At 39.4% G+C, this 13,125-nt stretch overlaps 1 protein-coding gene across 1 annotated transcript in view; it reads right to left on the bottom strand.

Moving 5' to 3' along the window:
• Nucleotides 1-2,490: 2,490 nt before the first annotated feature.
• Nucleotides 2,491-13,125, bottom strand: part of LOC118737650 (protein kibra) — a 68,000-nt gene continuing 57,365 nt past the window's right edge. Inside the window, exons 2-9 of the mRNA XM_036468300.1 lie at nt 9,563-9,864; nt 7,771-9,478; nt 7,526-7,706; nt 7,001-7,457; nt 6,596-6,931; nt 6,399-6,519; nt 6,107-6,316; nt 2,491-4,468 (exon numbers count right to left, since the gene is read on the bottom strand). Coding sequence (XP_036324193.1) covers nt 3,982-4,468; nt 6,107-6,316; nt 6,399-6,519; nt 6,596-6,931; nt 7,001-7,457; nt 7,526-7,706; nt 7,771-9,478; nt 9,563-9,864 — 3,802 coding nt within the window. The 3' untranslated portion in view covers nt 2,491-3,981. The remainder of the gene's footprint in view (nt 4,469-6,106; nt 6,317-6,398; nt 6,520-6,595; nt 6,932-7,000; nt 7,458-7,525; nt 7,707-7,770; nt 9,479-9,562; nt 9,865-13,125) is intronic.

Below are 13,125 nucleotides of genomic sequence, written 5' to 3'. Positions count from 1 at the left end.
ATTGTGAAAAATGTATGATTTTGTATATGTTTTCTTACATTTTGGCGACTAGACACTAATTTTAAACAATTTTTATTAATTTCATGCAGTTCTAACATCGTGAATACTAAACACAAGCTCGAAAGGCTGGTTTTACTTGTGAAAGAAAATCCAATACTCTGTTGGCACGATCTCTGAGAACAAAATCGTAGCGCTGTTGATAGTTTTAAAATATTTTAAATAGATTTGGCTCACAAACGCCTCTTTAGATGGTCGGAACATTTTAATGAATCCGTAGACAAATTTCTTAAATATATTTTATATCAAAATATATTCGAAAGGCTAATAAACTTAAACTCTCTTAAACATTTGCTACTCCTGGCCAGTTTACTAAGCTCTCATCCTCTGACGAATCGTTGAACCAGAACTCGTACTCATTTTACCACGTTTTTATAAACTTGCTTTCTTTTTTACTTCATTTTAATTAGAACAAATTTACATAAATATGTATAAGCACACTATCTGGTTTGCTCGATTTGTAAACAAAGCTTCTCAGCGGTGAAAAATATACTATTGTGAACAACCTAAACGAGCGAAATTCACAATAGCGCTATTCTTCATCGAATGAGCGCCATAATACCAAATGAAAATTCGTTCGCTCAGCACTTTCGACCACAGTCGAAAATCGAACGCAACTCATAATAGGGGCCAAAGTAATTTTTTCGAATATTATCAGCAAGTGGCCAATAGTGAAATTTTCGCTATCCAAATGTCCCAGTGAACAAAAGATATATTCTAACAAGCCCAACGGTAAACTACTGGAAAGTGGTTACGATGCTGTTGATTATGCCGACTACCTAGTAATTATTGTGCCGCGAAAATTCAGTACCACTGTATCAGACGTTATAAGTGTAGATATGCGCGTGGTGTCAAACTGGTGTGCCCATGAGGGCCTCTGCATAAACCCGCAAAAGGCAGTTGAATGCTGGTTCGGCTACCCTTGGGGAAAGAGTGTTTGTCTACGTTGACAAAGTCAAATATCTCGTGGTTATCCTGGATAGGAGAATAAGTTGGGATTTCCATCTAGACAAAACTCTTAGTAAAACCACCTTAGCCATGTGGGTCTGACGAAGACTTTTCGGTCGAACATTGAGCCTAGACTCCTAACTAATAGAATGGCTCTATCGAACTACAGTCCGTCCGATTGTAAGTTATGCCTCTATTGTCTGGTGTCCAAAAATGCTGCCAAAACTGCTGTTTAACATCTGAACAAACTCCAAGGGATGAATCTACTGTCGGTGACAGGAACTACGAGAACGTGTCCAACCACGGCCTTATAGTCGCTTCTACGCTGGACCCCACCGCACATTTTTGTCCAAGCAGCAGCAGCTTCAAGGAATTTGCCAAATTGAGAATGCAAAATTCTGACAATGCTTTTAAAAAGAAGACACAACACAAAGGTGTTTTGAGCAAAAAACCAGGTCTGGGGATCTGCGAGTTCTCAGACGCTAAGCCAAAGGAAATCTGCTTTGGAAGAAAATTCAAATCAAAATTCCAGACCGCGATGTCTGGTCAAATTGCAAACATTTATTGCAATGGCTACTTGGCCCACGGTTTTTCAGGCCGAGGTACTAGCAACCTTAATTTGTGTTAGACTGTACCTTGGGAAGGGTTTAAAAGGCGCGTTTCTAGTATTTTCAGATAGCCAGGCGGCCATAAGGACCCTTTCAAATAGGACGATCACTACCTTTTTGAGATATTAAGGGTATTATCTGAATCTTGCAAACCGGAGAATACTGCAATACTGCAAGACTCGGAGAATACCGCTATTGTGTTTTCTCTATTTCAACACATCCCCGACAATATTTTCCAGCTAAAAAATACAAAATATTTTTTTTTGTTTTCAGTTTCATTCTCATTTATTGCACAAATACAATGTCCATTACTAAAATTTATTTGTTTAATTATTTGAGTAGTAATTTGTGGGTAGTTAATCTAAAAAGGGAGAGAAAAAATGAAAGAACTACATTTATGTATGTATGAATTTATTTTGATTAATGATTAGAATTACATATATTTAGAGATAAATTTAAATTTATGTATACATATGTAGCACTCTCATATAAATAATGCATTACATGTAGAGTTCTCCCATTTCAAATTAGTCACATATACAGTTATATTTTTTTTTTTGTTTTACTTCTAATTTACATGCATACATACAAACATTTTCGCTTAAAATATTTACCCATTTAAATAGGGGAACCGCACACTTAATTTTAAATAGTTATGTTTATATAAATCTACCAAAATATTTATTTATAAAATCAAAACGTTTTAATACGCAAACATACAAAAGTACCACCAAATATATACTGTGTTACCGGCCAAACCCGATCTTAGGACAAACTAGTTTTTTCTGGGCGAAACTAGTTCTATCTAGATCCGATACATCCGTCTAACGCGAAATCAAGTTGGACGCAACAATATTTTTATTTATTTTTTTTTTTTAAGAAAGGAGTTCTATTCAAAAATACTGCGGCGCCTGATCTAGTTTACTCTAGTTTAGCCTAGTCAAAACTAATTTGTCCTATGATCGGGTTTGGCCGATAGCACATACATACATATCTACTTATGCATACATACAATGTTTTTCCAACACTACATATATTCATTATAATTGTTCGAAATTGTACAAATGCAGAATGAAAACCAGAAACAGCGCTGAAAATACCTAAATTTAGCGAAGCAACAAAATGGGAGTGAAACGATGCGCTACGAAAAATCGATAAGTCGATTAAAATTTTATTGCCGCAGAGTTTCGTTTATTAAAAAATGTTGTCCAGTTTTATTATATTTTGCTTGCATTTGCGTTCATCATTATATACATACATATACATTTTATTTCACATATTTTCACTTGTTTCATAAAAATTCACTAAAACTATAACAACAAAGTTTTTGTTTTTATTTGTGAAAGTAAATTCACGATAATTGTGGCAGACTTAACCGTAAAAAAGGCGCGTATTTCCTTGCAAAAATACAGAAAAAATTCTTTTGAAAATTTGCGTTAAGAATATTGTTTTCGCAATGCAATTAGTTTCAGAAAAAATATACTAAAATGATTATTTAAATAAGTAGCCAAATTATAATTTTTTTTTTAATTTGCACTTATGTATGTATGCAAATACATACATGATTATAATTTTCATAGCACTAATAATTATAATAATCATCATCATCATGTGTATTGCCATCATTCAGTTTTAAATGACAATAAAGCAGTATAAATCGAGCTCAACAAAAACGCAAGCCTTCCAATATATTAAAAATATATTTGTATTAATGTATAAAAATTAAATAAATAAGCATTTTACATTTAAAAATCGCTGTAAGAAAAAAATCGCATGCGAGAAAATATGCGCTTGGAAGTTTTACAATTAAATATTAGCTTAACTAATATTAAAAAAAAAATTATATGAATAATCGGTTGCTACATCTTCTATATAGCTCTACTATGTATGCCTGTGTGTATATTTTGTTTCGTTTTCTATAAAAATTATTCCAGCTTTAATACAATTAAATCGCATTAGAGCCGATCTTAGTCTCAGGTCCAAATTCATTTACGAAAAAAATTAAAGTTTCCCAAATCCAGAAGCGCGTACGTCGTACTTCGCCAATATTAATGCCAAATTTCGTCTTCTTTCATCATTGAGTAATATCTATGTTTTGCATTAAGACAAATAATAAAATTTTGTACACCAACACTACTTCATTACTAAATATTTCTTAATTGATTTATAAAAATATTCAGTGAATATAATTTTCACTTGTCGTCATTTCATCTACACATTTTTTTCCTATAAAACTACGAGTAAGGCACAATTGTTTTGTTTCTTGAGTTTTCCGCTATCCCGTTGGCGGCTATTAAAATTATATAAATATTTATATTTACAGCTATGTATTTATTTAGAAAAAAAAACAGTTTATGTTATAAAAGCTTCACACTTCAACGCCATAATTCCGATCGACCACATATTCAAAACGTTGATCCTTTTGATCGTCACTGCTGGGACTGTTGTTGTTCGGCGCTGGCGCTTTAGCTGCCACGGCAGCGCTTGTGCTTGGCGCTAATGATATATTTGTTGCTGTCGCTGTTGCTGTTGCCGTCGATGCGGCGCTGGCGCTGGCGTTGGCAGCCGCGGCTGCAGCTGCAGCTGCAGCTGCTGTGGTTTTCGCTGCATTCAGTTCTCTTCGACTGATCGCTCCACCTGCATGATTCTCATTGAGATTCTTATTTCTATTGTTGCTAGCTACGAGCGCTGTATTGATTGCGATCGCTGTTTCGCGTGCCTTGTCCTCTTCATCGTCTTCCTCTTCGTCCTCATCTTCCTCTTCGATGAGATCGCCATCGGTCAGCACGTAATCGGCACGATCTGGTAACTCGGGCACTGGAAAACCTTTACGTGTGAAGAAGGTCATTTTTTCCCTAAAAACAAAAGATATAAAAATTTAACAAATGGAATTTCAAATTTGGTTTTATTACCAACTACGTTAGTATGTTTTGCAACTATAAAATCTAAATTCTAAATAAAATTGTGCATTAAAAAAATGTATAAAAGTGTATTGCATTCGACTCAGAATAAAAGTTGTTCAGGAAAGTTGCAAGTCGTACCTTTCACCGCGACGGTGGGCGAAATATTCTGCTTAAAATTTTTTAGATTTGGTCACTTTAATTTAACATGGCTTGACTTAAAAAGAGCAATATCGCCAGCTCCAACACAATAGATGGACCTATCCAAGACTTTTGAAACGAAACGAGGTTTCAGACAAGGCGACTCTCTATCTTTTGGATTTCTTTGAGAGAGAATTAAGGTCCGCTCTCGGTCAACAAATCAATGCTTTATAGGTCACTCATCACGACCGTCTTGATGTATGGCGTAGAAGCGTTGACGGAAAGAAAAATTATACGGGACAACTCATACGCTGACGACTGTTCGATATTGGGTATAGCATTGAAGACCTCTGTACGAAAGTACCTTTACCTCTGATAGCCGGCAGTCATATTTTCATGTATATATGCACGCGGCGCCGACATACATCGGCTAATCGCTGGTCTTCACGACGTACCGATGAGTTATAAACGGCATTCATAGGGAAAAGTTGCCCACCTACCACAACTCCCGACCAATTACTGCCATGATCGGAGCCCAATCTCCACCAATTGCAGACTCGGCACTGTTACGGTTACGATATTGTAACCATCTTAACAGCTACTTGTCCAGACCCGACCCCGATATCTCCAATGAGTTTTCGGCATGCGGAGACTCCTCCCACGACAATAATCATCTCTTCACATGTCATTTCGATCCAACTCAGCTAACACCCCTCTCCCTTTGGTCCGACCCCGTCGAAACAGCTGGTTTCTTGCGCCCATCGTTAGTTGAGTTTGGCGACAACGCTCGATGGACAAACCGCGCTCGACTATGTTTTTAGCCTAAGAGATTATCACAATTGGTTTGATAAGACAGTTTCGTATATTTGCTTGTATATCTTTGAAGATTAACCAGGACAGGCTAGAGCGTATCATAAAACCTATTTCGTATTTTAGGATAGCAATCAATTATTTCCATGGAACATGAACTTGTGGCTTTGTAATGGTTTATACTTCAAAATCAGCCAAGTAGCTGCAACTATTACAGCAAAATTTCTGGCGAAAATCCAACCAAATCATCCTTTTACTTTTCTATGAAATTCTGTTATAGTCAAAAAATCGATTTCGCACTCAGATACTAACAACGGTAGATTCGAAATTTTAGAATTATATATAAATGTAAGTCATAATCTAACCAGAGCAGAAATTTCTTATCTAAAATTCATCTGTTTTGCAATTTCATTATAACTACTCGACGTTAGTTAATGTTATCTCCCACTGATAAAAAAAAAGTAAAAATGTAAATTTAGACTATAGCTAAGCCGATGAAATATTAGGCCGTTAGGCGTTATCTGTTAATATTTCAATGTAATTTCTACCTACATGAATTTCCTTACGCGAATTTGTTGTCATACTAAAATCGCCAGATCTGTATGATTTAGCTGATAGGAAATTATAACATTATGTACTCACTTGAACGACAACAAATCGGGTGATCCTTTCGGCACCTTGGTTTTCCGCAGCTTATAAATTTCTTTGGCAGTTTTCATCAAAAGCTTATGCAATTGCTTTTCTTCTGGGCATTTCGCTGGATCAGCACGCTCGACCAAGCGCTGAAACTCTTCATTCTCAATAGCCCATGCGGCAATTAAGGGATCGCGATTATCACGGCCCTTTTCGAGACTAAAAAAAGTAAAGAGAAACAAAAGAAATATTTTGCTTTTAGTAAAACAGTTTTCGGAAATTGCAATCATCTTCGACTTACACTTCCTTTAAGTTCTGCAACTTGGCTATTTGATCGTTTAGGAAATCTAATTTACTATGTTGCGCCTGTAGATCAAGTTCCAGATCCAAACTTGTTCTCGGTATGTGTGTATGACGAAGTTCTGAAAGAAAAAGAAAACAATTAACAACTTTTCAAAAACGCTTTTCTACGCGCACTCCTGCCTAATCAACACTTACTTGTGACTTGTTTGGGCACTTTAGTGTGGAAACGCAGCGAACGTCGCTCCAAAGCGCCACGATGGAAGGGATGCGGCGTAACGCCGAAATGCATAGCCGAATCTGAGTCGGAGCGGTTCAGCCGACAAATGTAGCGATTTTTGTTGACGGCCGCCGAAGGTGTGAAAGTCTGCGAACGTTTTACCGGCCTGTCGTCGGCCATTTGCTGTTGCTGCTGGGAGGCGCGCGACTTTTCGGGTGGAAACGCGCACTCTGTATTAGTTTCTTTGTCGGCATACTCCTGCTTGATTAGGTCGATGCAATTGTATGCTTCCAGCATTTTCTTTGTGAAGTCAGCTAGAGTGAATAACGAAACAATATTAGCGAGACGACACTTCGTAATTGTTTTCAATGCATTCATCTTACCATCTGTCAGTCCCTCCAATTCGTCGTCATCATCGTCGTCGTCCTCATCATCGTCTTCCTCATCTTCGTCATCCTCGTCATTGACGGTCAATTGTTCTTGCATTTCTTCAGTGATTTGCGCCTGCACATCGAACGGTGGCACTTGATTGCGTGTCAAAGTTGACGTTTGTGACGAAGTGATGGTCGATTCATCGGATGACTCCTCCTTGGCGGCGTTTGGTACACTGCCACTAGCGCTAGTTGTGGGCGTATGCTTCGCAGTAGCTGTACTGACGGCGACAGCTGCAGCCGCCGCCGCTGCAGCGGCACTGGCAGCGGCCGCAGCAGCAGCGGCAGCACTCGTCGACGGCATGTCTAGCGGCTCGAAGGTTGGCATAAATTTAGAGCTGAGTACATTATACCACTTGAGTGTGGAATCATCGGGATTGAATTCGGCCATGCTTATCTGTACTGTGCCCTGTGTTGTTGGTGAATGGGAAATAAAAATGTAAAAGGGGAGTCTTTGATATGTAAGCGCAAACTTACGATAATTTCCTCCTTCTGTCCAGTCATGCTGACCACAGTCACCTGCAAGCTCTTCGTCTGCAGTTTACTAAGCGTTATAGGCACGGCAAAAGTGTCGCTAAATACAGGCTTATGAAAGTCCGACATGGCCTTTGTGCGAATCGATGTAAGCGAATTGGGTAGCAAAGCGGCGCGTAAATAACTGTGGAAGTGAAAGAACTCATTAATGAAAAACGCAAGTTACAGCGATTTTATGCGCAACTTACACTTGTGAGCTGTCCGCAGTCGCAGTCCACAACGCTGAAAGATTGTTCGCACGTTCCAGCGAGACGACTAGTACACCCTTCTCCTTCAAATACTTTAAACCAATTTGGACTTGAGCCAACTCTTTGCGTGGTAGATGTGCACGCGACGCTTCAAAAACGCCCGAGTCACCGGCCACCGACTCATTGCTCACTGCCGCCGATACGGAGCGTGTATTCGAGGAGGACGAGGAACGGCTCAGCATTTCTTGCGGCAGATCCAGCAACGATGGCTTCTCAGAAATCGGCGATAGTGGCGCAGCGGCCAGATTTAGTGGCGCGGATAAGTTTAGCTTCTGCAGCTTGGCTTCCAGCACCATGCAGTCCAGCAGCGTCGAGTCTAAATCGTGCGCATGCGTGCGTGCCATAGCGGCAGCCAGCGCTGGGCTCGGTTGGTACAGCGGTGGCAAACCGGCGCCGGCAGGTGTATTGGCATAGGTAGGCTCCTCCTTGAGCCGCTGACTTGCAACCGCCGCCACCTGATCGGGACTGGCATTGTATTTCATGGGTGAAGCGGGTGGTGTTTCCATTGAAAGGCTGCTACGCGGCGATAGCGACAACTCAGATGAGGGTTGCTGCTGCAACTGCGGATGCGCGTGTGCTATCGCATGCGTTTGTGATTGCTGCTGCTGCTGCTGCAGCTGTAATTGCGCCTGGGCGGCTTGCAGTTGTTGTTGCTGGTAGAAACGCTGTGAACGCCGCTGCAGATCGATAACATCAATTTGTGAATCGACAGCGAATGGGTCGATGTAGATGTCGGTGAAGCTGAGCGCGCTCTTGCTGCTTGCCGTCGACAGTGAACCCAGACTAGAACCGCTGCTAATGGAGAATGTACTCTCCGACGAGAATGACTTGAGCCGTTCCTCTAGTTTCTTTGTAGACTTCAGCGCCTCCTGTAACTCGCCCACAAGCAGCTGCTTCTCCTCGTGGAAGCGCAGACGCTTCGCTATGCATTGATTAGTAGCCTCATATGCCTCATTAAGATCCTCCTCGAGTTTGCGACGTGTCTGCTGTATGACGCGCACCTCCTCGGGTGTGCGTGACTCCATTGAAATGCTATTCAAATCGCTAAGGAATTTCTCCTTCTCCTGTATCAACAAAATGCGATCCTTATCGGACTCCAGTTGGCCCGGATCGATGCGTTCCACATGGTCCGCTAGCTGTTGCTGCAACTTCTTTATATGTTTACGCCATTCGGAATACTGTAGCTTTGTCTTGGCCATCTCGGCAAAACGCGCGCCACTATTCATATCGCCAGCGCCACACAAATCTGTCTGCGAGGCGACGCAAACGCGATCAAACGGCGAGGCGGCGTTCATCAACTCAGCATTTTCGTCGTTTATCTGCTGGCGGCTGAGTTCATTCTTGATCTGCACCAAACTGCGCATCAACTCTTCGCGCACCTTCTCACCCGACACCAGCGACTTGTGCACTTTGAGCATTTCCTCGCGTATGGCCTGCACTTCGGCGATATCGTAGCAGCCATTTTGGCGCGCATTTATCTTCTCGCCCACCGAGTGCAGCGTATTCATACCGCGCTGTGTGTAGCTAATGTCGTGTGTGATGTGCTTCAGCTCCTGCTTCAGCAGACGCACTCGCTCCTTAGCCATGGCGAGATCGGCGCGCAGTAACTCGGGATCGTGGCGACTCATTGAGCTAGAAGAGGAACACACTGCAACGGAGAGAAATGGGTAGTAATAATAGGTAGTGACATTAACTGACTGTACATTTTGGGCATGGACAGAAGGATACTTACAACTACTTCTGCTCGCCGCCAATTTATTCAGGTGATTGTACTCTTCTTGCGCTATCTGCAAGCGCTGTTGCTTAATATCATACATTTCGCGCTTGTTTTCTAATTGATCTTGCGCCGCTGAGAGATAGTCACGCAACATTTGCTCCTGCACACTTTTCCATTCCTGCCGCGGATCCTCCAGCTGCGTAGTCTGTTCAATGTGATTGATGTAGTACCGGCCAATGTGCGGATCGTATGCTTCCTCCCAGCCGTGCGGCAGTTCATCGCCGACGCAATCTTCGAACGACTGTGGTTTAGTATAACTGGAAGAGTATGAAAAACGGAAATGCTTATTAAATGAGGCAAAAGATGTCGTCTTACATATTCATTAGTTATATTTATCTATATTTAATGCATACATATATCTAGCTTTGTAAATATTTTCCTGCTCTAAGCTATGGCCTAGTATCGCAATTGTAATCACCAACTTCCGGCACCATACGCGCCACACTGATGAGTGTGATGGTCTTCGGAAATCACTTACGGCCACGACAAAGTACAGATAAGTCGCCAACCAGTTAAGTGGCTATTTTGTCCGTTGCCTGGCATACTTGATTAGCTATTAGGCGACGGCACAGCGGCGCAGTTGCGCGTGGGGAAACTTGTTTCGTTTGGCGCTTGACTCATAAACTCACCCATTTCCCACGCTATTCCAAGTGCACACAACATTTTACATACACATGATACATATGTATGTATGTATGTATGTATGTAGATAAACGCGCTAACTAACTAAGTAATGGCATTTGCTTGTTCGTTGATTGTCCGGCGATCGGCTGGCAATACTTAATCATGCAAATTCATTCAAGCCACTAGCGTGCACACGCATACATACATATAAGAGCACATCCAAACGTTTGTTGGTATGTGTCGACGAAAAAAAAAAATGCTCGGTATTTTCAAAAGTCAGCAGTAATAAAAAGCGTACTCGCATAAGACACGCCTGCAGTTGGTTTTTAAATATTTACTTTCAGCATTTTTGCTAGCAAATATTTTATAAAATTTATAAAGCATACAAATATTGCGGGTAAGGATAGTCAGTTGAAAAAATACAAATACTTAGCGCAAGTGTCAGGAGATAGAGACTCGAATATGTATGTATGCACATTAGGGCGGGTCATATTTTTTTTGTCTATGCGCGTATGGCGTGTAATTCTAAGCAAATTTGCTGAAGAAACCGTGGCTCAAGAATCAATTTCTTAACGAGATTACAGCAAATGCTATTTATTTTCGTAATTTGGCCAACTCCGAATTGATTTTAGACGCATGGTCTCTTCGGAAAATTTTATAAGAAATTACGCGTAGAATCCGCTGTGCTATACCCGCATAGTCGAAAAAATCTCCCATACAAATTGATCCGCCCTAATGTATGTACATACATACGCAAATAGCAATGAAATCATAAATTTAAAAGCATACGCATATACATATGTATGTACATAAATATATACAAATATTTCTATTCTATATGCTTCTAGATTATATCCGTACAATATGAGCTTGCAAGGCTATATGCAAATACATAAAAATTACAATATTCACATTATTATATGAAATCAGTTGCTGCTGTACGTAAACCTAACGAAAAGTTATGTGTTAACAAAATATAATAATATTTTCAAGGAAAAGAAAAAAAATTTAAAACACCAAAAACAAAGAATAACTTGTCGCACAAATTTTATTTCAAATCTTCAGGCATTCGACAGTCCTAAGTAGAGAACATAGAGGTTTCTGTAAATCTTCATGATTTGGTAAGCTTCGTTGTACACTAAAGATAAACACTAAGAAATGCCCATCTCTCGCTTTTGCTGCTAAAAGTTTGTTTTAAGAATTTTTGTCAAAAACTTATAGCCCATTTCCACCATAAACATAACTGCGGTTGAAGAAAAATATCTTTTATTCAAAAAGTTACTGGCTTATCTAACTGCCGTCGTACTTCATGCTGTAAAATTAAAAACAAGAAAATAATTTAAGGCCAACAATGTTTTAAGAACTTGGAGTTACTGAATTTTATTTTTGGTATCAAAATACATATTTCATTTTTTGCCAACAGTTTTTCTTTGCAATAAAGCAGGACATTATATATGTACATATGTACATATACTACATCTATGTATGTATGTAAATTAAATATTATATCTTGGATTACATACCACATGTTTTTAATGCTACAAAATTTTGACGTTTCGATTCGTCACCATATTTAATGACTCCATTGTTAATTATGTCAAAATTTCGACATGTTGACAACCTTATGACTGGCTATCACCGAGTGACAGGTTAAGCTCTTGAGTAATAGTTTTCAAGCATTCAGAATATGGTATGTCTATACGTACACACATACATACATAAGTACATAAATAAATATCGCTATTGTGATGGAAGAACGTAATCCACCTTAAAAAAACGCCCGCTTCGAAAATTGTTAGTGCATTGTTTCCCTTTGTTTGCAGCCGCATAAATGAATCTACATAGCTACATAGATATTAGGTATGTAGGTATGTATGTATTTGTTACCGGCCAAACCCGATCTTAGGATAAACTGGTTTTGCCTAGGCTAAACTAGATCAGGCGCAACAGCTTTTTCGAGCAGAACTCCTTTCCGCGTAACTGGCTTCAAAAAATAACCCTCATTAGTCCAACTCTAACTACGCAGTCCACAATATCGTTGCGTCCAACTTGATTCCGCATTGGATGGATGTATCAGATTTAGTTAGAACTGGTTTAGCCTAGGAAAAACTAGCTTGTCCTAAGATCGGGTTTTGACAGTAACATATATATACATTGTATAGCAAAATGCTTAGCATGAAATGAGAAATTAAATTAATCGAAAAATGTAAATGTATGCAAATTGTTGAATATTAGTATGTGAAATAGAATTTTGGCATAAACTAAGACAATTACGAAATTTTTGGAAAGCGTCCATTGCCCCGCACCCTTATAATGAAATGCTGTAACTTAGTAACTGCTTCACCAACCACCAGAAACTAGTGAAAAACGGTATTTAATATCTACGTGAGAGGGGTAGATATATGTATAAAGTTCCGTTTTGCTTTATATTTGTATATTCGTTTGCTGTGCGTAAAGTAACAGAAAATGTTCACGGTTTCATTCCCTCTCTCAAAACGCTATAAGCGCGGAAAGTTATTAAAACACAAAATACGAATTAAAAAATTATGCAAATATCAGAAAAATAAAGTTAAATATAAAGGGCATGATCACTTAAAAGCAAAAGTCAATTTCGCAGAAATTAATTTCGCTCACACTGTTGTAACTGCTTGTATGTTTGTTTGTAAGAACATCTTACACAAGAGAAGTCACTGTAAGCCATAGTCCCTTTTTGTTTTTAATTTTGTAAAACTATATGTAAGTACCTATGTATGTGTTTGTAGCTGTACACTGCTTAAAAACACGCAAACCTGTTGCCATTTCATTTTGATGGCTTACATAACCGCAACAAGTTGCGTTGTCATCATTATCGACAATGAACTAGAATTCGGCTACTACCGAAAATATGTATATAT

Source organism: Rhagoletis pomonella, unplaced genomic scaffold, assembly GCF_013731165.1.
Source record: "Rhagoletis pomonella isolate Grant_MI unplaced genomic scaffold, Rhpom_1.0 Rhpom_scaffold_00004, whole genome shotgun sequence".
NCBI lineage: Eukaryota > Metazoa > Arthropoda > Insecta > Diptera > Tephritidae > Rhagoletis > Rhagoletis pomonella.
The sequence above is the reverse complement of the archived record's forward strand: the minus strand, read 5'-3'. Positions and strand labels throughout refer to the sequence as shown.